Source organism: Gorilla gorilla, chromosome 2 (genome assembly GCF_029281585.2).
Source record: "Gorilla gorilla gorilla isolate KB3781 chromosome 2, NHGRI_mGorGor1-v2.1_pri, whole genome shotgun sequence".
NCBI classification, from domain to species: Eukaryota; Metazoa; Chordata; class Mammalia; order Primates; family Hominidae; genus Gorilla; species Gorilla gorilla.
This window is the reverse complement of record NC_086017.1, coordinates 101,225,188-101,251,045: the sequence shown is the minus strand read 5'-3', so window position 1 is coordinate 101,251,045 and position 25,858 is coordinate 101,225,188. Positions and strand designations below refer to the sequence as shown.

General features: G+C 35.9%; 1 protein-coding gene across 1 annotated transcript in view; it reads left to right on the top strand.

Moving 5' to 3' along the window:
• The first annotated feature begins 1,861 nt into the window (after nucleotides 1-1,861).
• Nucleotides 1,862-25,858, top strand: part of LOC115934923 (DNA primase large subunit-like) — a 112,777-nt gene continuing 88,780 nt past the window's right edge. Inside the window, exons 1-2 of the mRNA XM_055382109.2 lie at nucleotides 1,862-1,932; nucleotides 6,889-7,074. Of these exons, the coding sequence (XP_055238084.2) occupies nucleotides 6,916-7,074 (159 nt within the window). The 5' untranslated portion in view covers nucleotides 1,862-1,932; nucleotides 6,889-6,915. The remainder of the gene's footprint in view (nucleotides 1,933-6,888; nucleotides 7,075-25,858) is intronic.

Genomic DNA, 25,858 nt, shown 5'->3' with positions numbered 1-25,858 from the left:
AATTGCCTTCGCTCAGTAATCCTTCATATTTTGGGGGTGGCATCTTCTGGTTTCCCTCAGTATAAGTCTACCCATTCTGCTCTCAGAGTAATTCTCAGGTCCTTCTTAGCCTGTAGAAAGAGGACTTGCGGGGAGGGGAAATCTGTACCTTTTTTTTTTTCTTTTTTTTGATACAAGGTCTTACTCTGTCACCCAGGGTGGAGCATGATCTCAGCTCACTGCATCCTACACCTCCTGGGCTTAAGCCATCCTACTGCTTCAGCCTCCTGAGTAGCTGGGACTACAGGCACACACTACCACGCCTGGCCAATTTTTGTATTTTTTGTAGAGACAAGGTTTTGTCATGTTGTTGCTTAGGCTAGTCTTGAACTTCTGGGCTCAAGCCATCTGCCTGCCTCAGCCTCCAAAAGTGCTGGGATGACAGGTGTGAGCCAGCTATATTGTGGTTTTGCTTCATAATCCATACCCATTGTTTAATCAGTAAAATTGATTGATTATGGAAACAACAGCCTATCTACAGAGCATCTTGAGCGTATATGTGGTTCAGCAGGAAGAATCTGTAACTGAGCAGATAGAAAGTAGTATCTGGATTTTTTGTTTGTTTGTTTGTTTGTTTTTTTGAGACAGAGTCTCGCTCTATAGCCTAGGCTCGAATGCTCAGGCATGATCGTGGCTCACTACAGCCTTGATCTCCCTGGCTCAAGCAATCCTCTTACCTCAGCCTCCAGAGTAGCTAGGACTACAGGCATGCCACCATGCCCAGGTTTTTGTTTTTGTTTTTTTAATTTTTATTATTTGTAGAGACAGAGTCTTACTCTGTTGCCCCAGTGGAATTCTTTATGATCATAATGACTCTTCACTCCAGGGTTTCCCTTTAGTTGTGGTATTTGTATAATCTTTGGTTTGATTGTGAATTTCTATGTAATCTAGCAGCTGTTTTTTGCTATGTCGCACCTGCATGCACCTGAGTCTGTGTTCATGGAGTTGGGCATGAGTAGTGTGTTGTGTGAAGGAGGTGAAACATTACTGAGGTGGGTGGCTTAAGGTAGTATATACCAAGTTATGTTTCCTAATTTGAAGATAATCATGCAGGAAAATTTATTATAGGGAAGAGGATGATACGGTGCAGTGAAAAAATGGGGAATTAGGAATCAAAAGGTTTGAGTTCTCACTGTACTGCTGACTTGCTTTCTGATCCTAACAAGTTTCTAACTCCTCCAAGCCTCCATTCATCAAATGATATACAGAAACGCTCTTTCAGGGTGTTGCAAGGATCTAATTAGAGGCTATTGAGGACTCTTTGTACACTGTAAAATGCTATTCAGATATTATTTATTTTAATAAACAGTGATTGCTTTGTGTCAGGCTCTTTAACAAAAATTCTTACAATTCAGACCTCCTATCAACACTGCAAAGCAGGCATTATTATTGCCATTAGTCAATAAGGCACCTGGCATACAGAGAGTAACTAAGTAACTTGCTCACCTACTACTTTTAAGTGATGATTCCCAATTTAAGTTCCAGCTGCTTTTTTGCTATGTTGTCGTGCTGTTAATAAAGGATAAATGGTAGAGGTTTGAACTTTAACAACTTGGATTATGCTTCTAAAAAAATGGAAGTGGTGCTCTAGACTAGGAGTCAAGAGGTTGAGACTGTTACTATATTTTTCAATTATTTTGGGGTAAGTTACTTAAATTAATTTCATTAAATACGTTTAAAACACTTGGCTATGTTTCTGCTAAGGTTTACATGTAAAATGCTTTCTTATTTTAATCATATTCATAATTTCAAAAATTTCCTTCGAAGGGATCGAAAGTATTTTGTGAATCTGTTTTAATATTTTTTTTCCTTTTTTAAAGTCATTCCTACACTGGCCATGATTACAGTACCCAGGGAAATGTTGGGAAAATTTCTTTAAATCAGATTGATTTGGTAAGTAGAACATTCTTTTAAACTTAGAACTTTATCAGTGGAGGGAACATAGACTTTCTTAAATCAAAGACTTTTGGGTGAGGAGATAGAATACTATTTCACTGCTTGCTGATTAATTTGAAAGAAAATCCCATGTCCTACTTATATGATTTTAAAAAAATCATAGGAAAATGATTTAATCAGAAAATTATCTGTACTTTTATGAAAACAGAATTTAATCAACTATTCCAAACAGGAATTCTTTTAAATAGCTAAATGGAGTTTGTGTTTACATTTAAATACTGTATACATTTAATAAAGGGGAAATGGAAAACACTAAGTGTATTAGTTTGTTGGGGCTGTCATGACAACAGAAATTTATTTTCTCACAGTCTAGAGGCTCGAAATCCAAGATCAAAGAGATAGTAGGTTTGATTTCTTCCAGGGCCTTTCTTGTCTCACAGATGGCTGCCTTCTCCTTGTGTTCTCCTGTGGTTTTCCCACTGCTTGCATACATCCCTGGTGTCTCTTCTTTTTGTAAGGACACTTGAGTATGTGAGACCAGAGCCCCACCCCCATGGCCTCCTTTAATCTTAATGAGTTCTTTAAAGGCCCCATCTCTAAATATAGTCACATTTGGAGCTACTAGAGGTCAGGACTTGATATATGAATTTCAGGGGGAGAGGACAATTCATCATCTAGTGTAGGCTACGAGATTAATAGGTAGCTTATTTTAGCATCATTTGACTTTGTGGTTCCATAGGGTAGCGTACTTTGCCATACTTGTAGAATTTCTCTTTAATACATAACAGCATTTGCACTCCATACACAAAGGGAAAATAAGCCAGCCATAAATAATCTTGGGTTGGACAACAACCAAATTATTCACAATAAATTAAAAATACACAGGGATTTTAATGCTTGGAAACAAGAACTGTAATAAGACTAGTAGAGAAAGACCGTGAGGTTGGATCAGAATGAATAGGTCATCTTCCATTTGAAAAATGATAAAAAAGTACTGGCAGTTAATATGTCTAGAAATAACAATAGGGTTGCCTACTTTACACAGTTGATTTGTTGATTTGAAATTTGTTCTCAAAGATGTCCCATCTTTTAATATTTTTATTAAACACATCTCTAACAGTCCCCTTTCTCACTTCCACTCATGTGATTTGTGCTTATATAATGTGAATGGTTGGAGGTTAATTCTGTTCTTAGTTCTAGCTAGATGTTTCCCCATTCACAAGCAAATGTGAATTTGGTTGGATACTGTTGGAGTTCATAGAAATATTAATTCATTTAATGGATATGTATTGAGCCCATCAGTTATGTAGCAGCCATTGTGCTGTGGATACAGAAGTGAGGAAAACAGAAAATGTCCCTGCCTTCATGGACCTTACATGAGGGAGAGGGACAACATAATAAATAATAAATGAGCAATATAATGTTAAGTGCTATGATGATGATCCTGTCATGGGTCTGTTCCTGAGACCCCGTGGTGAGTAATACAGATGTATCTTTTTTTGGACTGCCTCCTAACTCTGTATCTATATTGTTTGATCTTCACAACAGCATGTCATTTGCATATCCCTTGGTATTTGCAACTCTTCTCCAAATGTTTTCTTTAGTTTTTTCTTCTAACAAATCTGGCTTTCTCAATGCTGTTTCCCCTGTGGGCCTCTTCAAGTAGAGACAATTTTCCCCCCGAGTTCGTATATAGGTATGCAGTGAGTGTCTTTCTTGGTCCACATTTCTCTGCCTTCCATTGTTACACCTCCAGCTCCTTTAAAGCCCTTGTGATCTTATTATATCATCTGATACCTCCTTTGTTGCTATTCCACCCCCTCCCCCCACACCTGTATTCGTTGATGATTTGAACACCTAGCTAATGGTCTTGTGTACTGGCGCTATTCTTATTATTGTTCTTGGCCTCTGCAAGATCCAAGTTGATAATTTATCCCCTATCCTGGACTTATGATTCTTTTGTTTGCTTGTTTTGCATGATCATTTTTTCTATCTGTATATAGCCAGACACTATCTTTTTAATTTTTATTATTTGGACTACTGCCCACACCTCTTAAGTATCCCTCCTGCTTCCGTTCTTACTCTCATACAGTCTTTTCACTACATAACAGCCAGAGTTCTCTTTGTTTATTGAATCACATCAGTCTTCTGGTCAGAACCCTCTTGTGGGTTTTCATCATATGTAGACTTAAATCCAAAGTCATGTTGAGGCCTCTGAAGCCATATGTGCTCATCATTTCTATTTTATCTTCTGCTCCATTCCGGCTCACTCACTTGCTCTGGTCACATGGATCTTATGCTCTCTTTTAGCACACCATGTTTATTCCTTCTCAGGATCTTCATTTCACTAGAATCCAACTTACTTTGTCTTACTTGAAATGCCATCTCCTCAAAAAGTCTTCCCTGGCCACCCAAATTGAAGTACCTCTCCCCTAATCACACTTGATTTCATTTCTCTATTTCACTTCCAGTGTTTTGGCATCAGATGTTATCTTTTTAATGTCTGTATTCATTGTCCGTCTCCTCCTATTAAAAATAAGCTCTTCGAGGACAGGGTTTTTGACTTCTTTGTTCACTACTGGTTCCCCAGGGCTGTACACATAGTAAGTGTTAAATAAATATTTGTTGATTGAATGAATAAGAAATAATCAAGGAATGTGCCAAAAGAAATAGAAATCGAGTTGGGTCTTGAATGATGACTTGGCTTTGGCTACATGGCATGTGCATGAGAAGGGTGCACCAGGCAGGGCTAGCAGAGTGAGAAAATTGAGAAGCTACAGAGCATGACTGTGTGGTCATGGGATAGTGAATAACTCAGTGGACTGGAGCCGAGGACTCATTTTGGTGTAGCAATAATATACTGGGCTTTCCCAGGCTCCCTGTCACAGTGCTTCTGTGGTTCTCAAGTTTTGCCCTTGTTGGAGCCCTCCTTTTATCATTTATTTCATGTGTTTAACTTACATAGTAGTGAATATAATAATTGTTGTGTCTTTTTCCTTAACTGAATTAAAGGGGACAATTAGGTCCTAGCTTATTTTCCAGAACACTTAATAAATAATTGTTCTGTTATGAATAATTGAAAAGTAGTTATTGGCCAGGCACAGTGAGTCATGCCATCTGTAATCCTAGCACTTTGAGAGGCCAAGGTGGGAGGATCACCTGAGGTCAGGAGTTCGAGACCAGCCTGGCCAACATGGTGAAATCCTGTCTCTACTACAAATACCAAAATCAGCTAGGCATGTTGGCAGGCACCTGTAATCCCTGCTACTCAGGAGGCTGAAGCAGGAGAATCGCATGAACCTGGGAGGCAGAGGTTATAGTGAGCCGAGATGGCACTGCTGCACTCCAGCCTGGGCAACAGACTGAGATTCCATCTCAAAAAAAAAAATAAAAAAAGAAGAAAAAAAAAAGAAAAGTAGTTACCAGATATTGAGGAAACCTTGCATGTTCATACTAAGGATGTTGAATATTGATTGTATGTATTAGAACAATGTTTAGAAAAAAATCAGATATTAATACAAAGGAACAAAAATGGTCTCATGAAAATGAGCTGAAAGGCTTTCTAGTTAGTTCTACCAAAGGAGGATATAGGTCTGAATGAACTAGACTGGGGATGGAAACATTCAGAAGTTGTTACTGTAAAAGAATGAAGAGAAACTAGATGGTCACTAGAGGGAGCAACAAAGTCAAGCAAAGTGAGACCTGCTCTTTCTTTCTTATAGATGAAGTGAACTTGCTAAGGCATATGTGAGGGAGTAAGAATTTAAGTCTTGGGAGGTTATTTAAGGAAGTCATAGAGAATGCAATTGAAACCGTAAGTGAAAAATTAAAGTAGGCAATGATATTTCATTTTTGGCACTAAGGCACTAACTACACTTTGTTCCTTTTAACTTGGTTTCTTTAACATATTTATTTGAATTTTCCTTATGAGAAGTTTCTCTTATTTTTGTGTTCTGCTTTGTATTTGAGTTATCTTAAAAGTTCATCTGCTATTCAGCAATTGTACTTTTATCTCAGGGAAATGAAATCTTATGTTCACATAAAAACCTCTTAAAGAATGCTCATAATAGCTTCATTTGAAATAGCCGAAACTGGAAACAACCCAAGTGTTCTTCAATGAGTGAATAAATAAATTATGATACATTCATACCATGGAAAACTAGTTAGTAATAAAGAAATGAGTTTATATACAACTTAGATGAATCTTGAGGGAATTCTGCTGAGTAAAAAACAACAATCTCAAAACAATACATATTATATGATTCTATTATACTCTTGAAATGACAAAATTATAGAGATGGAGAACCAGATCAGTGGTTGCCAAAGATTAGGGAGCTGAGGGAGGGGAGCAGGGTGCAAAAGATAGATGGGGGTGGTTATAAAATCATGAGAGATCCTTGTGGTGACAGAACTGTTCTGCATCTTGACTGTGGTGGTGGATGTATGAACCTACATGTGACAAAACTGTATAAAATTTAATACGGAAGTAAGTGCATGAGTACAACTGAGGAAACCTGAATAAGACTAGTGGATTGTATCAATGTCAGTATCCCGTTTGTGATAATCTACTGTAGTTGTACATGATTTTATCTTTGGGGGAATTTGGATATATGCTATCTGTTTGTATTATTTCTTGTAACTGTATGGGAGTCTACAGTTAACTTCAAAGAAAAAGTTTAATTAAATTAAAAAAACAGGTAAAATAAATTTTAATAGTATGTTATTTAATCCAAAGTATCTAAAATATTATATTAACTTGTAACCAATAAAAAATATTAATAAGAAACATCTTATACAGATAAGAGTCATCTGTAACCACAGTAATAAAGTGGCACTTTCTTACGGTGTTTGTTTTTTTATTCCAATTACATTGAATTAGCAACCATAACAAATATTACAGGGGACCTGATAAGTCTTCCACTGAACTTAAAACTCTACTGTTTTTTCTTGTAGCTTTCTACCAAATCCTTCCCACCTTGCATGTGTCAGTTACATAAAGCCTTGCGGGAAAATCACCATCTTCGTCATGGAGGCCGAATGCAGTATGACCTATTTCTGAAGGGCATTGGTTTAACTTTGGAACAGGCATTGCAGTTCTGGAAGCAAGAATTTATCAAAGGAAAGATGGATCCAGACAAGGTAATTTTGAAAAAAAAAATCAGAGTGGTACCTGATATTTTAATTTGGTCTGAAAATGAAACGGTCTATTTTTTTTTAAAATATGCTCCCTGCAATGTAGTTGAAAATTCTAAAAGGATAAATGTGTTGACAATTCAGTTTAGATAAAAAGAAACTTGCATATTAATCTAATATAAAAGACTGGGAAAGGAATGTTTTCCTTTGTAGGTATACTGCCAGTAGTAATTATAAGACTGAAATTGCTTTCAGAGTTATGTATCTGTAGGAATGTATGTGTGTCTATACATATGCACATAATGTTTTGAGCACTGGGAGATATCATGAACAAATAAAATGAAACAATTTAAAATATTTTCTATTATGTTATGCAGAATCTTTTATAAGCTTTTGTTTTTTTTTTTTTTTTTTTTCGAGACAGGGTCTTCTTCTGTTGCCCAGGCTGGGCTGGAGTGCAATGGTGCAATCATGGCTCACTGCAGCCTCGACCTTCGGGCTCAAGTGATCCTCCCACTTCATCCTTCCCAGTAGCTAGGGCCGCAGGTGGACACCATTATGCCTGGCTAATTTTTTTCTTTTTTTAATTTTTTGTAGAGATAGAGTCTCACTATGTTGCCCAGGTTGGTCTCAAACTCTTGGGCTCAAGCCATTCTCCTGCCTTGGCGTGCTGAAGGGTTGTGATTACAGCTGTGAGCCTGAGTCATCATACCTAGCTTATAGAACATTTTTAGATGGACAATAATTACTATAAACCTGAACAACTTTTTAAAAACCCTATCTGCAGTGCTTATATTCCCAATCCTATGCCTTATTTCTCTTTAATAGTGCCAGCTAATAACATTTTACTTGGAAATATGATTTCTTGCCCCTTCTATGCCATGACACTGTGGTATGAAGAACATTTTTAACTGTTTATTTCTTGATTTGCTGCCTCCTAAAAGTAAATTATAGAAGAAAGAATATTTACCAGGTACATTTTATAGTACTTTATTATGTTTTCTGTTAGTTTGCAAGCATTGCCAAAATAAAATACCACAGACTGGTTGGCTTAAAAAACAGAAGTTTATTTCCTCACACTTCTGGAGGCTGGAAGTCCAAGATCCAAGTATTGGCAGATTTGGTTTCTCCTGAGGCCTGTCTCCTTGGCTTACAGGTGGCCTTCTTCTTGCTTTGTGCTCACATGGCCTTTTCTCTGTGCATGTGCATCCCTGGTGTTTCTTCCTTTTTTTATAAATACACTAGTCTTACCGGATTAGGGCCCCACACTCATCTGATCTCATTTAACCTTAATTATCCCTTTAGAGGCCCTATCTCCAATTACAGTTGGATTTGGAGTTAGGGGTTCAACAAATGACTCTTAGGAGATCGCAATTCAGCTCGTGTCTGTAGCTATATACTTTATTAAAAAGCTTAGATTTTTAAAAATAACATTATAAAAAGCTGTTACAGTTTTTTCAGATTTGTTTTAAAAACTGTCTTCATCGACAATTATCCATAGAATCTTAATGAAGTCATTTAATAGGATTTTCTTTGAGCAGTTTTGGATAATGTTTTTTATATTTCTTTTAAAGGTAATTTATTCTAATTATAGAAAATATAAAAAATACAGAAAAATTCACCTGTTATCCTCCAATTTGAAATAATTAGTGTCAACATTGTAGCCTTTTACTCTAGTCTACAGAACTAAACACCACTGATTTTCACCATTCTAAAAATTGTCATTATATTATGATTATTTTTCCATATTTTTGACCAATCTTTGAAAATATCTTAATGAGTTACATAATATATCCTTTGAAAGTGATGTAATTTGTTTAATCATTCTCCTATTGTTGGACATTTGCTTGTGTCTAATTTGACTCTGTTATATATGTTACTAATATAAATAACAGAGTCAAATAGCTAATATCCTGTGGACATAGATAATTGATTGTAGTTTTGATTATATGTGTGTGTGTGTGTGTGTGTGTATATATATATGCATTCACCAGGAAATAAAATTATAAGAAACTACACACAGCTGGGCAGGTTGGCTCACGCCTATAATCCTAGCACTTTGGGAGACTGAGGCAGGTGGGTCACCTGAGGTCAGGAGTTCAAGACCAGCCTGGCCAACACGGTGAAATACCGTCTCTACTAAAACTACAAAAATTAACTGGGCATGGTGGAAGGTGCCTGTAATCCCAGCTACTGCGGTGGCTGAGTCAGGAGAATCACTTGAACCTGGGAGGTGGAGGTTGCAGTGAGCTGAGATCGCACCACTGCACTCCAGCCTGAGTGACAGAGCGAGACTCCATCTCAAGAAAAAAAAAAAAAAGGAAACTACACACAATTTTAAAGTTTTAATGCATGCTGTGAAATGACTGTTCAGAAAGGTTTTAAATTAGACCCTCTTCAAGCGATGTGAGAATTTTGCTCTGCCATTGACATCATTATGCATTATTAATTTAAAACAGTTTTTGATCTTTTTATTAGGAATTTGATGTCTTAAGTAGGTAGATATATTAGGGTTCTCCACAGAAATGGAACTGTGTGTGTGTCTGTCTTTCTATCACTTACACACACATGCACACAGACATACACACACTCTCTCTCACACACACACAGAGTGAGAGATAGAGAGAGAGATGGGGGTTATGGAAGTTGACAAGTCTCAAGATCCGCAGTTGGCAAGTTGAAGACCCAGGAGAGCCAATGTTGTAGTTCTAGTCTGAATCCAAAAGCCTGAAAACCAGAAGAATGATAGTGTACAAGGTGATCCTTGAAATACACAGGAGTGAACTGCATGGGTCCACTTATATGTGGATTTTTTTCAATAAGTATATTGGAAAATTTTCTGGGGACATGCAACAATTTGAAAAAAACTTGCAGATGAAACACATAGCCTAGAAATATCAAAAAAAGTAAGAAAAAATTAAGCATATATGAATGTATAAAATATATACTAGTCTTATTTACTAACATGAGATATACAGAAATTTATTGCAAAAAGTTAAAATTTATCAAAACACATGCACACAAATGTACAGACCATACATGGTGCTATTCCCAGTAGAGAGAAATGTAAACAAATGTAAAGATGCAGTATTATAACCTACATAAAATTAACTGTAGCACATTCTGTACTACTATAGTAATTTAATAGCCCCACCCTGTTGCTATTGTGGTGAGCCTATAAGTGTTGCAAGTATCTGCTTAAAATGCTCTGTGATGCTAATCATCTCAGCATAAGCAGTTTGCACAGTAAATTGTATATTACAGTAAAGTGATCTCTCACAGTTCTCGGGTATTTTTCATCGTGTTCAGTGCTATATCATAAACCTTGAATAACACCGTGGGGCTCATAGGAAGTGTCACTAGTAATGCTGGAAATGCTTCCCCAAATCAGAGAAAAGTAATGATATTACAAGAAAAAGTTGAATTGCTTGATATGTAATATAGATTGAGGTCTCCAGCTAAGGTTGACTGCCATTTCAGACAGATGGTTCATCTTGAAAATAGATAATGTAAACTTATGGTATTGATCAATGTAGTACAGTACTGTAAATGTATTTTCTTATGACTTTCTTTCTCTTTTTGTATTTTTAGTTGAGACGGGGTTTCACCATTTTGGCTAGGCTGGTCTTGAACTCCTGACCTCAGGTGATCTGCCTGCCTCAGCCTCCCAAAGTGCTGGATTACAGGTGTGAGCCACTGTGCCTGGCCTATTATGACTTTCTTAATGTTTTTTTTCTTCAATTTACTTTATTGTGAGGTTACAGTGAATATATATAATACAGTGAATATATGTAATATTCAAAATATGTGTTAATCAGCTGTTTATGTTATCGGTAAGGCTTATGGTCAACAGTAGGGTTTTAGTTGTTAAGTGTTTGGGGAATAAAAAGTTATACATGGATTTTTAACTGTATGGGGTGAGGGGTGGAGGTTGTTGCCTATAATCTCTGTGTTGTTCAAGGGTCAGCTTTAGTTCCAGCTCAAATACCAACAGCTTCGAGACCCAGGAAGAGTCAATGTTTCAGTTTAAAAAATGAGGTCCCAGTTTAAGGAAGTCAGACAGAAGGAAATTCCCTCTTACTCACAGGAGGTCAGGATTTTTGTTCTGTTTAGGCTTTCAACTGATTGGTTGAGAATTATTCACATTAAGTAGGGCAATCTGCTTTACTTTAACTACCAATTCAAATGTTAATCATATCCAGAAACACCCCCTCAGACACACCCACTGTAATGTTTGACCAAATGTCTGGGCATCTCATGGCCCAGTCAAGAACTGGGTTGTTGTTGTTGTTGTTGTTGTTTTTGAGACAGAGTCTCGCTCTGTCACCCAGGCTGGAGTGCAGTGGCACAGTCTCAGCTCACTGCAACCTCTGCCTCCCAGGGTTCAAGCAATTCTCCTGCCTCAGCCTCCCAAGTACCTGGGATTACAGGCATGCACCACCATGCTCAGCTAATTTTGTATTTCTAGTAGAGATGGGGTTTCGCCATGTTGCTCAGGCTAGTCTTGAACTCCTGACCTCAGGTGATCCACCCGCCTTGGCCTGCCAAAGTGCTGGGATTACAAGTCTGAGCTACTGCCACCATGCCCAGCTGGCAAGCTGCGTTGTTTTGAAGTGAAAAGAGAGAAGTTGAGCTAGCATTTTAGCTTGGTTTGTGCTGTAAACTGAGAGAAGAAAAAGGAAAGTAGAAAGGGAAAACCAGCTGCACCAGCCTATATGGATTCTTACCCTGAGTACTAAGTCTTTGGCTTGGACACTTGTTCATTGACCTACCTTCTTTTATGTACATCTGGAATAGCCTGTGTAGCAATATCATCAGTAGTCTTTTTTTTAACTTGTATGTTTAAATTTTTTTATTATGGAATTTTTATTTTGCAATGCAAACTTTTTTCAAAAATTCTTATAAAAGAAAATAAATAATTTTTTAATTTTCTAGATAACATATAGTCTATATTTTTGTTAGCTTATTAGTTACAGCAAATGTTATTTTGACTAAAGGATTATAAGACACATTTCTGACTTGCTATGACTATTTAGTGTTCTGTTGTTACATAGTCCGTATTGTAAATGTTCATGTTTTTCTCAACTATATCGTTTACATGTTTTCTCAATGACATGTAATAAACTAAGGCATACTAAATTACAATATTCTCTAATTGAACCATTGTATCTATTTGCTAAGTGATACATACAATTAAAAATATTCTTAAGAGGTATAAAAATTGTTGGCTTAAAATACTGCTTATAGGATATTTTTTAGGATGATTATAGAAGATGTTAAACATTTATTATAGTGTTAATTAAAGGACTTGGGTGTTGAACCCAGCTCGAATGATTTGAAATAACAGCTTCTGTTTGGACAGCTTATGTCCTAACAGTGTAAGAAAAAGGATGTGGAAACAGACAATTTCAACTGGAATTTTTCTGTACTATTGTTTCACAAATGATCATAATGTCTGATTTCTTTCTCTTAATATTTGTGTCCTCATTGTGACTTATTTGGGATACATTGCTATGTGAGTCTGAGCAAATATTTTGGGTACTTAGCCAGTACTTTTGAGTCAGCAGAGACTGGTATAATATCTCCAGCAATTTTGAGCTCTAACTCTGCAGCTACAACTACCTTTCCTAGATATACTGCCTGGAACCAAATATTTCTTTACCCTAACTTCGAATGCAGCTCTGTTCTTGAATTGACTGCCTGATCGGTATCTGTCTCTTCCTCCCATCTCTACTTACTTGTGCTTGTTGCAGGCATTTTTTTTTTTAACACTTTGCTTTTAAAACTAATGTTATACTTAATGTTGGAGGGGAATGTGTTGTCTGTATTCTAAAATAATTTACACCTGTATTAGTGTTTGTAACTGTCATCCAAAGTATAAATATTAAAGTATTGTGTCTCTAGATACCTTTTATTAAGGTTAAGCAGTTTTTGTGTTATAATGCACATAATTTCTGTTATAAACATTTTTGAGTAGTAATAATGGATTGTGGAAGCAGCTTAAAGTTCTGATGCTCACTGTTATTTTTTTATTAGGAATTTGATGTTGTAAGACTTAAAGAAGGAGGAAAGAATCATGAAAAGCAGCTCAACAGTCAAAGACAGGTTTATTTTGGAGAATAAACCTGACTGGGGCTTCTGGCCGAGTTTGGTCAGTAATGCTGTCTCTTACAGACTGAGAGTATTTATTGGTGAGAGAGCTTGGAATGTTTCTGTGTGGGGGAGAAGTTTATGGCAGGTTTGGAATGTCTCTGGTGGGAGAGGAGATTATGTTGGGGCTGACATCTCTCCAGCTGGAGGGGAGGTTATGTCGGGGCTGGCATGTCTCTGGTAAGGGAGGGGTTTGGTGTGTTTCTGGTCACAGATGTTATTTGTGGTTTATGGTCATGCTGACTTTAGCCATTAAGCTGATGCCCTTTGGATTTAGGCAGTTTTTGATCAACGTAAATTTTAAAATGACGGTGCTTGTCCAAGACAGCAATGCTCCTGCTCTGTCAGATGTATTAAGTCAGTCCTATATATGTAAAAATTAGCCATCTGTCTATAAAACGGTTATTCAGAGTTACTAGTTTGGATTATTTTTCTTGCCTTTTGAAACTATTTTCCGGCTAGCATATATATTCCAATAAATGATATTGGTTATTTGTTACCAGATTATGTTCTTTTAATTTTGGGTGCTTATGGCTACCTTATATTTATTGCTTATTTATTCATTTATTATCTGTATCCTACAATTAGAATGTAAACTATATAAAAGCAGGTATCTTGTCTTTCTTGTTGACTGCTGCATGTTCAGGCACCTAGAACATTGCCTGACTCATAGCAGGCATTCAATAAATGTTTATTGAATAAACTAATACATGGAAATTTCCATATTATTTACATGGAAATAAATTTTCATACATGTTCATAGATATTATTTATTTATATTTTGCTGAATACATGGTAAATTCTACCAAATCTTTAAAGTTTGGCTTTTGATATGAGAAAAAATAATCTTTATCTGTTTTGGTTCTTTTTAGATAGAGCTGTTTCTAACAAGTTATAGAATTTAAGTCATTTTAGTTGCTTTTTTATTTCTAAGAGCAGTAGATCTCAGCATCAGCATCATTTGGGAATTTGTTAGAAATACAGATTCCCAGAATCAAATTTGTTGTCGTCCATGTATTTTTCTAAATCAAAATATGGATTGGTAGAATATACAAATATACAAATATTTAACATAGTATCATATTACGATTCTTATAAAAAGTACAGAGAAATATATTTCTGTGTACATGTATATACTTAGATACATACATATGTACATATTCCATCTACTTGGCATAGATCATTCAGCCGATTTTTATTGTGTGTTTATCATGAACATGTACCATTCTGAAGATACTGAAATAAAAGAAACAGCCCTTATTTATGAAGACTCTCCAAGACCTTATTTTATTTATTATAATTATTTTTGAAATGGAGTTTTGCTCTTGTTGCCCAGGCTGGAGTGCAGTGGTGTGATCTCAGCTCACCACAACCTTCACCTCCTGGGTTCAAGCTATTCTCCTGCCTCAGCCTCCCAAGTAGCTGGGATTACAGGCATGTGCCACCAGACCTGGCTAATTTTTTTTGTATTTTTAGTAGAGGTGGGGTTTCTTCATGTTGATCAGGCTGGTCTCGAACTCCCGATCTCAGGTGATCTGCCCACCTCGGCCTCCTAAAATGCTGGGATTACATATGTGAGCCACCATGCCTGGCCCCTCCAAGACCTTATTTATGAGAGTCTTCCAAGAGATTTATTTGGAAAAACCAGACAAATACAAATGTACAGACAGAGAAAGAAGGGAATTTCATGTTAAAGGGACAACACTGTAAAGGACCTTAAAGTGTAGTCCATCCTGTAGGTGGTAGGAACCTGAACTGTACCAGTGTAATTGTGGCAAGAGGGGAGTCTGGAGACATAGATTTTTTAGCCTAATTACTAAAGATAGATTGAATTAGTAGGCCAGTAGGAACTGGTCTTGTTGGGTAGGTAGGTGCCAACCAGGATCCTGTCAGCCAGGATAGGGTCGATTGGTAACTGGAATTTAGTCAAATATGTGTAGTTTCACAACTTTGAATATTTACTAAAATAATATAATGAATGTTGGATGCTATGCAGGTTTACTGAAAAGCGGAAAATAGTATGAGTAAAGTTTCCACTTGGTTCAAATTAATTTCGCCTAACTTTGGGTTTCTGATTATATAGGCCAACATTGATTTTTAAGAAACTATTTTGCTTTAAAGTAAATTTAAAAGTTTTAATCTACTTGGTTATAGTTTAATTGAGAATGAAGGAATTGGAAAACAGTTCCAAAACACGATGGTAAAAAGGAAAGTATTATTAATGTGATGTGGAGTAAGAAAGTTATTAGAGTGGATGGTGTTAGAGACCAATCTTGAATTAAGATTTGGGGAAAGTGAATGACATGGATTAGTTGAGAAAGAACTGACAGCAAGAATACACAGTGAACAAGGAATGAGGGGAAAGTAAGCAAAACGTTGTTAACTCTTCCATTATTTTCTTTATTTTTATAATTATTTTAATAAAATAATTTTACAGTAATAATTCTTCCATTTATTACTCGTTCACTTAGGCTTTTTATTACCTATTTTTGGGATTGTTGTGGTTTTGACTGTTGTGATTTAAAATTCTCCATTTCCAGACTTTTTGTAATTTACCTTCTCAGTATATTTGAATATTGTTTTATTTAGATGCCTATTATACTTGAGGATAGAGATTTTAGTATTAAAACATCAACCATTTCCAAGAGAACATTCCATTGTTGTATGATCTTATAGCAAACCAATTGCTTTTCACAGTATACCTTACTCCAAAAAACATTGGTTTCATAATGTAGGGTTTTTATCCTTAAATTGTTGAATATGAATATTGATATATTTAAAATGTTCAAATAAAGCTCTTTGAGTTAACCCTTGTCAGTGAAGGATGGAGAAATTTGAAAATTGCACTTAGGTTGCTGAATCAGATTTTTTGGATTTGTGAATGATTCACAAGAAGTATTTAAAGTTTTGAACATCTTATTCCTTAATTTCCCGTATTTCTGAAATAAGTGCACCTATGCTTTATACGAATAAAATTTAATTAGTCAGAGTAAAGTTTTTCATGTTTTTCTTAGTTGTAATTATAATTTACAAGCCTGTCTACCTGAAAAAAGCATCACCCTGGGTGCAAGAGATATAAAATCAAACCTTTATTTATTTATTTTTTATTTTTAAAATTTCAACTTTTATTTTAGATATAGGGGGTACATGTGCAGGTTTGTTACCTGAGTATATTTTGTGCTGTGACATCATCTCCCAGGTAGTGAGCATAGTACCCAATAGGTGGTTTTTCAGTCCATCCTCCCTTCCGCCTCTAGTAGTGCTCCGTGTCTATTGGTCCTATCTCTATGTCTGTGGGTGCTCAATGTTTAGCTCCCACTTATACGTGAGAGCGTGCACAAAACTCTATTTAAAGTATGAATACCATGAAAATATTCTTTTACTTGGCACTTGGATATTAAATCTCTTCGGCGACTAGCTTTGTTAAGTATTACATTGAACTGGATAATTCTTCTAATAAATTCAAAGCATGTGTCCTGTCAGATTGCTCATAGTGTTGTTATTCTGAATTGCTTTAAGCTGGTTTTATTGGATATTAAGTACAACATTGATAATGCACATTTTCTGTAGCTGCGGTTTCTGTCCTTGATGACAGCATGCTTAAGGTCTATTATATGTTGTTATAATTGGGTCAAGGAACATTTAGCACTGTTTAAAAAGCTTATCTTTTCTTCCAGAATCTAGCTTTCGTCAAGACTTAGAACAAACTTGTGTTGTTAAAAATTGACTACTGAAGGATTAAATATTTGGCTGGTGGGATGTGAATATATGAAACATTTATTGTTAGGATTTTTTATTTCAGGGACCAGTAGATCTCAGCATCAGCATCATTTGGGAATTTGTTAGAAACGTGGAGTCTCAGAATCAAGTTCTGGGGTCAGGGCCCACAATTTGTGGTTTAACAAATCATCCAGATGAAATTGATGCACACTAAAGATTCAGAACCACTGTTTTAACTACTACCCTGTCATAGTCCATTTTCTAGTGCTTATCACAGAATATCTGAAAGTGGGTAATTTATAAAGAAGAGAAATTTATTTCTTCTAGTTATGACTGAAAAGTCCCAGGTCATAGGGCTGCATCTGTTGAGAGCCTCTTTACTTGTGGGGACTCTCTGAGGAGTGCCAAAGTTAGAGCAGGACTGCCAAAAGTTAGAGCAGGAACCAGATTTCCTGGTCTTAGCATACAAGAAAATGGAGGCGATGGGAATAGAGTGTGTGTTTCTAAAGTTTAAGAAGTCAGGCAGAAAAGAAATAGAGCATACTAGGTATAGAGGGTGACTGTGCCAAGCAAGGTTTTCAAGTTGGGGTGGGCAGGAGCAGTAAAACTCATGGAAATGGAGGATGTGCTGAGAATACTTGAGGAAACAAGGCCTGAGGAGATGGAAAGAGAATTTAAAACATTTATTTATTATGTGATTATTATAATATGAACCTCTGTTTCCTATGTGATGTTCCCTGAGTGTAGAATTTGTTTCTTTCTTATGATGATATACCCAGCACTTGAGATGGCACTGACAAGATTGTATATGCTCAGTAAAATTTGTTGAATTACTGAAAGAATTGCATTAGGAGTTTAGTTTATCTCACACCTGATGGATATATGAAAAATTATGAATTGGTAAAGGAGTGTTTAAAAGTGGAAAGAAGAGCTGTGGGAGCTCACATCCACTGCTCATCTTTCCAATAAAGTAGGCAGGGGAATCGCTTACCAGAAGGATTTGGTGTATTTAGGGCTTAAAGAAAGTTGAAGAGTCTAGAATAACACCTTCCATAAGTGTGCTAAGGCATTAACTAATAAAAAAAAAAAAGATTGCTAAGCTACAGAATGGTTACAGTTTGAGCTCCTAGCATATGCTAGGCACTATAATATTCTACATACACAATTTTATGGAATCCTTAAAACAATCTTAGGAGATAAGTATTATTTATGTTGAGTTTACTAATGAGAAAACAGTACTAGGCTATAAATTTGTAACTGGCTAAGTCAGCACTATTATGTTGCTTTCTCTAGCAGTGTCTTATGGCCTTAGAGCAAAAGCAGAGATGGCATAAGGTAAAGTTTATTCAGGTTTAGGAGTTAGCAAAGCAGGCATGCTGCTTTAAATTCTTCCTATGTTTTCTGTTTAATTTAATCTCACACCACCACCATGAGGTAAATATTATCTTCCTTCGATTGAGAGTTTAATGCGTTTTCCTCAGGCAGCAAAGGTGGTACATGATCAAACCTGGGTTAGACCCAGGTCTATTTTATTCCAAACCCTGAACTTCCCCCAGTACTCTCAGAAGGAAGACTAGACTTAGTGTTTAGGTTGACACTGATAATGATAACTATGTAAACTTAAGAGAACACAATTAACAATAGAGATTTTTCAGTTCTTGAGGACAATAGTAATGTCTGCTAAAATATTGCAAAGAATTAAGTATATATGTGAAATACTATGTAATCTGTAATGTACTAAAGAAATATTGAATAATTTTAAAATGTTGATAAAGGGGTTATTCTATATCAGTCACATTTTCTCAATATATTTGTAAGCCTGTTAACTTCTAGACACAAATATTGTTTTCTAATTGCCTATGTTTTGGTTTTTCTTTCAAAGAAAAACTTGTTTTGTTTGAATGTTCGTGTTAGTGAGATCCTAGGAAAGTAATTTGAATGTAATGAAAAAAATAGTTTCTTATGGCTTATGCCTGTAATCCCAGCACTTTGGGAGGCGGGCAGATGACCTGAGGTCAGGAGTTTGAGACCAGCCTGACCAACATGGAGAAACCCTGTCTCTACTAAAAAGACAAAATTAGCTAGGTATGGTGGTACATACCTGTAATCCCAGCTACTCGGGAGGCTGAGGCAGGAGAATTGCTTGAACCCAGGAGGCGGAGGTTGTGGTGAGCTGAGATCTCGCCGTTGCACTCCAGCCTGGGCAACAAGAGTGAAATTCCGTGTCCCCCCTAAACCCCCCTCAAAAAAAATTTCTTGCAAAAACAGTCTAATCTTTGTCAGTATTATTTTTGGGCAGCAATTTTAAAGGTACCCTTAACAGCTACCAAGTCATTTAAAACATATTTTTGAAGCTTTATTGCAGTGAAATTTGTTATATTCTCTCTTATAAATATTTTGGTGTATAATAAAGATATGTGTATGTTAAGGGTTTAATTCTTCTCTTGATGCTTTCCATAGCATGTGGAATACCAATTCTAGATTATACAGTATAAGAATTAATATTTAAACATTGACTTGAACAGGTTGGGCTTGCTTTCATGAATTGTCAAGAGGCTAGCTAGTCAAAATTCAAATTAAATTATGTATTGGGTTAAGTCTATCATTAGAATAAAACAGGTGTTATTATCCTTCTCCTAACACTATTCTGGCAAATATTAGCTTTAGTAAATTTAATTGCTCTTGACGTTGTACTCCAAATACTTTTCAATTCTTAAATTATGGAAATAAGATAAAAAATAGAAGACTTCAACTCTGTCATTCATTTATAAATGTCATTTTGCCAGTGATACCTTATGGATTATGCTGATATATTAAAATGAGATTAAAAAATAAAATGACATTTTATTCAACATTTTAAAAGGTGGGTCAAATTTTTGTTGCTAATATATGTGGTACTCTTAGGGGAAAATGACAATAAAATATGTATCTTCTTAAAAAGATGCCAGTTTAAGATATCAAGAGTATGTTTTAATTGGCCATGTCTCTGGACAAATTGGGTACATATAAGCTCCAAAATGGATCAGACTTCTGATACTGAAGGATTTTTCTTTGGAAGATTTATTAATATTAGGAATCTCAGGGGCTTGAAGTGTGGGGAAAGTATATTCCTGGCTTTCTTTAACAACCTGTTGTGTGTTTGTCACCCATCTTTTGCCTGTAAATCTTTGTTGAACTTATTATTTTGTTTTTACTTAAAAAAATTACTTTGAACCATCTTTCCAGTTTGTTTACTTCTATGTAAAGTAGGATTTTATTTTATTTAAAAAATAACCAAACAGTTATTTTGCACCTGCCTGTGCGCATTACTCTTTATAGTAAGAGAATATATAAGTTTAAACTGTTGTGGGGACCCAGAGAATGGTTGGGTTTAATAGCTTTAATAGTGTGATTGTTGTTGTTGTATGCAGCTCAATCAGAAAAGCAGGAATCCTAATCAGGAAAGGGCTAGAGGGATGTTTACTCAAGGGGAAATCTAGATGGTTACTGTTCTGTATTGATAAGAATGTCACCTGTTAAGTGAAGTCAGCCTTTTAATTGAGAATAAGTTCAGAGAAGGAGACACAAAAACTCAGATTTAAAAAATTTGAATGATAAGGATGATATTGATTAGGCACCCTACGAAGTAGATTGCTTTTCGACTTTGATCCCAGAATAAGCTTGTCATTTTCTTTTGTACTATCTCAGACATAACCTGCCTTTTCCTAGGGGACTGTTTAAAGAGTGTATTTTGTTCATCCGTTCAACAAACATTGAGTGTCTACTATGTCCCAGGCGGTCTTCTAGCTACTAGAGGTATAGCAGCAGTGAACAATATAGAAAAAAAAAATTAAAACTCTGGAGCTTACATTCTGGTTGAGGAGAGACAGTAAACAAGTAAGTGAATTATTGATATATTACTTGGTGATTACTGCTATGAAGAAATTTTTTCATGAAGAAGATAGGGAATGCTGTTTAGTGCCTGGATGTGGTTTTAAATAGGGTGGTCATGGAAGGCTTAAACAAAAACATGATGTTTTGCCACAACGTAAGTTTTATGTAAGAACTCTAGGCTTGGCATTTTTCTTGTCATATCTTAGTGGGATATGAATAGCAGGTCTGAGTGTTCACCATTTTACAATGAAGAAACTTGAGGCAAAGAGAACTGTCCAGGTGTACTCAGAATTAACAGACAGTGGATCTTATAACCTTTTGATATGATTTCAGTCTGTGGAGGTTTGAGCTGTAATGCAACCAGATTTAGCTAAAAAGTCAGTGGGTTCGGGGAAGGCCAGCAGGAGGCAGTGGAGCACCAGCACAAGCTGAGGCCAACTCCCATTGGTGAGGCTTGGGCAAATGTAGCTTAAGTCAGGTGAGAAGCACTGGCTTGGTGGCCTGGGCTTACATGAGGCCTACACTAAGCTCACTGCGTCTCTGCTCTCAGTGAGGAAGGTAGTTTCAGACCCTTTATTTTGGAGGGGCTGTCATTTAAAACAAGGTACCAGGCTCTGTCTGTGACTCTAGGACTGATAAGGCAGATTTCCTTGCTCTCAAGTCTTTGATCCCTGTAGCCTACCTACTAGGATTGAGTAAAGCAACACTGTCTTAATCATGCCTAGGCTCAAGGATCTTGTGATTTAGTCAAGTTCTTAGAGAGGGGAAAAGGATTTTCTACTAAAATCTCAAAAGAATTCCTATATTTTTATCCCCCACTGGAAAGATACTCCAGAGGGAAATGAATGATGTCTACAATAAGGTGTGTGAGTCTTGGGCACAATTAATCTTTTTACCTACTATATGCTTTAGTTTGTCTCCACATCTTTAGACCTCAAGGCCTTTTATTTCAACCTCTCATTTCCTTTTCCTTTGCACTGGTTGAGACATTTTTTTAGCTCTCCAGTTGCATTCCTGTATGCCATCCTCACCCTTTAAATTTTCATGTAAGCCTCAAAAAAACAAATATTTCTACATAGTTTCTCTCCACCTATCTTTTCTGCCCCTTCCTTTGGCAGTTTTTAGACTTTTTTTTGTACGAAGAAACCCCTTGTTTTCCGTAGTCTTTCAAAACAACACTGTGATGAACATTCATCTCAGATTTTCTCCACTGTAATATTTAAAAATTGCAAATAAATTGTATTTTATTCTATTAGATTTAGACAGTGTACTCAAAAGCAAAATGTTTGTCAGAATGAGTAAATATGAAACAATACCATTGTCACTAGCTTAAATAGTGGTTAAGTGATATTGTTCAGTAAATCCATATGTAAGGATAAAGTCAGAATGGTAAAAGCTTGACATTTCACAGGAAATGTGTGGATTAAAGGGATTTTTATTTGTTTAAATATAGTCGCTTTGTAATTTAGATAGAATAATACTGTTAAACCAATTTGAAGATAAGGTGTGCTTTCTATGTTGATGTTTTTAGGTTATATTATAATTTGATGTCTCTTTACCAACAAAGGAAAGATATACATATATAGATTAATTCTCTTGGATATGAGTTTTATCACAATAATGCTTTTATTTCTACCTTTAGTTTTAAAAATACTTAAAATTGCCTCTCGAAAAATCTATATTTAAAAAAACATGAATCCAGGACATAGTCATTTTAATTACTGTATTTGAATATAATGTTCACTAATGAGAATGATCTCAAGGTAATTCAAGAAGAGATCATGAAGTCTTTGTTTTTCTAGGAAATTTCCAATTTTTTCTGTCTTTAAAGGTGGACTTATTTTTAAAGGTGGACTCTTTTTTTTGCCAACATTGCATGCACTTTCGTTGCCCTTCTTGTTTCCTGTTATGCTTGCTGTAACTCACTGTGTAAACCTTGAGGCTCCATTACTTGCTTTGAGGTTTGGTATCCTATTCTTTAGTGATATTGTGACTGCAGAAACACTGCAGTGTGGTCTTTAGAATTTCAAGGGTGTCATAGTACTTAAGGCTACTTTTTGTCCTCCTTTTTTGCTTCCTTATTCCTTGCAAAGCTTTGCCTTGGCCACAGGTGAGTTCAAGTAGCATGTTTCCACAGTTTCTAAATTCTTACTCTAAGGAATTAGGGACAAGATGATTTCCCCAAATCATCCCTATCCCATGTATGGGCCTTCTAGGAATAGTACCATAAAAATCTGTCTTTATTAATAGGCCCTTTCTGACAAATCAACACTTAAACATTATTTTAACACAGTTTTATGATGATGATTATCTTCTAGAGTTTTATGTATTTTAATCATTAACTTATTGATTGTGCCTTGAGGCCTCTTACATAAAGGATGCAATTTGAATAATGCCTTGGTAAAACCATTTAATCTCTGTTTACAACTATATTATGTTTCATCCCAAACAGTAATGATGACTCCTTTCTATGGATAACATGGCACATATTGTTTACATGTAAATGTTATTTTAAAAGCTATATTTTGTTAGACTTAGATTTTCACATTCAAGATCATTCCTAAAGATTTATGTGATTTTTTAAAAGATAATTTTAATCTACCTATAGTGTGTATAAATTTATTACCTAGAGAAAAGGAAGAAATTATACTGTCTGGTAGGGGAGAGAATTCTGAATAATTAAGGGGCAACTAGTTGGAATTAATTTTAGTACTCTGGGGATGAACTAGATTTAGTTTAAGCCTCTGTTGATAAGAGCTCTAGAATCCTTTCTGTTTATCACAGAAGGCCCAGCCCTGTGTTAATCCTTTCCTGAGCACCTTAGCCAGCAGTGACTAACACCTCTTTCAATCTCCACTAAATTTTAAGTGTCTAAATAGCAGGGATTCTATCTTAAAGTTTTTATATTCTCCCCACCCATCTCTTGCATAGGAAAGAATGCTCTGCACCTAGTCTTTTCTTAATATGTATTCGTTGGCCAAAAATGGACCTAAGTGTGTTAAGCCATTAGTTTTCTCTTTGAAAAATTGAAGGATATGCTACTTCATGGTTTTTTCCTTCATATTTAAATCTTGCTGTTGTCGTAAAGACAGACTTTTCATTTAAAAAGTATAATTGCTAAGGAATGTGTTTTCGTTCTTTCAGGGAACCCTTCCAGCCAGATCATTTGCTTTTCTGACTGTTGTGTATAGACAGGCTTGTCCTTAGAGAAAGCAGACTGTGAGTGCCACAGTGAATGCCTTGTATTATTTTCTCTTTACAAAGATAAACCAAAGCTCTAAAAGAGCACATTGTCTGCTTTATTTGTAGGGAAAGAATGTGTATCAAAAGGGGATATAATATTTTGTTGACAGAGACAAATGGACTAAAAAATAATGTTATTTTTCTTTGAAACATTTAACATTTTAAGTGGCTTTTTGAGAAGATGGCTGATTTAAAGTAAACTTGCTATCCTTTGGCATGGTTGAGGCATTTAAAATAATTTGTTAGAGTGGGGAATGTTAACCTTTATTAAGTCCTGCAGTATGTCTGGCACTTTGTGTAAATATTGTATCTATTTATTTATTTGAGACAGAGTCTTGCTCTGTCACCCAGGCTGGAGTGCAGTGACATGATCTTGGCTCACTGCAAGCTCCACCTCCCAGGTATGAGAGATTCTCCTGCTTCAGCCTCCCAAGTACCTGGGACTATAGTTGTGCACCACCACGTCTGGCTAATTTTTGTATTTTTAGTAGAGACAGAGTTTTACTGTGTTGGCCAGGCTTGTCTGGAACTCCTGACCTCAAGTGATCCACCTGCCTCGGCCTCCCAAAGTGCTGGGATTATAGGTGTGAGCCACCGTGCCTGGCCTACTTTGTATAAATATTCTTATTTAAGCTTTAGAAATTCACCATATAAAAATAGGTATAATTACCTGGATTTTGCAAAGAAACACCCTGAAGATCAGTGAGTTTACTGCTAGGTAGAAGCTCCGGGATTCACATGATTTTTCTGTTCATTGGATGGGTCATACCACAAACACTTGATAAGCTTTATGACATTGTCTTCTTCCTTTAGAAAAATGAAAAATAAAAACAAAATATTGAAAGGAACAGAGAATTAGACATTGCTGAACACCTGGCTAAATTAATTATTCTACTTGAGCCCTAACTTTAGCTAAGGGGGATAGAAAAAGTCCATGATTCTCATTTTTGGAAAGAAATATAATTTTCTTGGACAAGAAGAGCTTTTATTTTCATATTTATTAAACTCTGTCTGTATACTAATGTTTTAAGGACTGTCAGTAATCAGGAACACAATGCCACCATTCACAATTGCCATAATAAGAATAACATACTTAGGAATACAGCTAACAAGAGAGGAGAATGAGCTCTACAATGAGAATTAGAAAATACTGCTCAAAGAAATCAGAGATGACACAAACAAATGGAAAAATATCCCATACTCACAGATAGGTAAAATCAGTATCATTAAAAGGGCCATTCTGCCCAAAGTAATTTATAGATTCAATGCTATTCCTATCCAACTACCAATGACATTCTTCACAGAACTAGAAAAACTATTTTAAAATTCATATGGAACCAAAAAGGCCTTAGTAGCCAAAACAATCCTAAGCAAAAAGAACAAAGCTGGAGGCATCATGTTATCTGACTTCAAACTATACTACAGGACTACAGTAACCAAAACAACATGGTACACAAAAACAGACATAGACCAATGGAACAGAATAGAAAGCCCAGAAATAAGGCTGCACACCTACGACCATCTGATCTTCAACAAAGCTAACAAAAGCAATGGTGAAAGGACTGCCTATTCAACACGTAGTGCTGGGATAACTGACTAGCCATATGTAGAAGATTGAAACTGGACCCTTTCCTTACACCATATAAAAAAATCAACTCAAGATGGATTAAAGACTTAAATGTTAAACCCAAAACACTACAAACCCTGGAAGACAACCTAGACAGTACCATCCTGGACATTAGAAATGGACAAAGATTTCATGACAAAGATACCAGAAGCAATTGCAACAAAAGCAAATATTGGC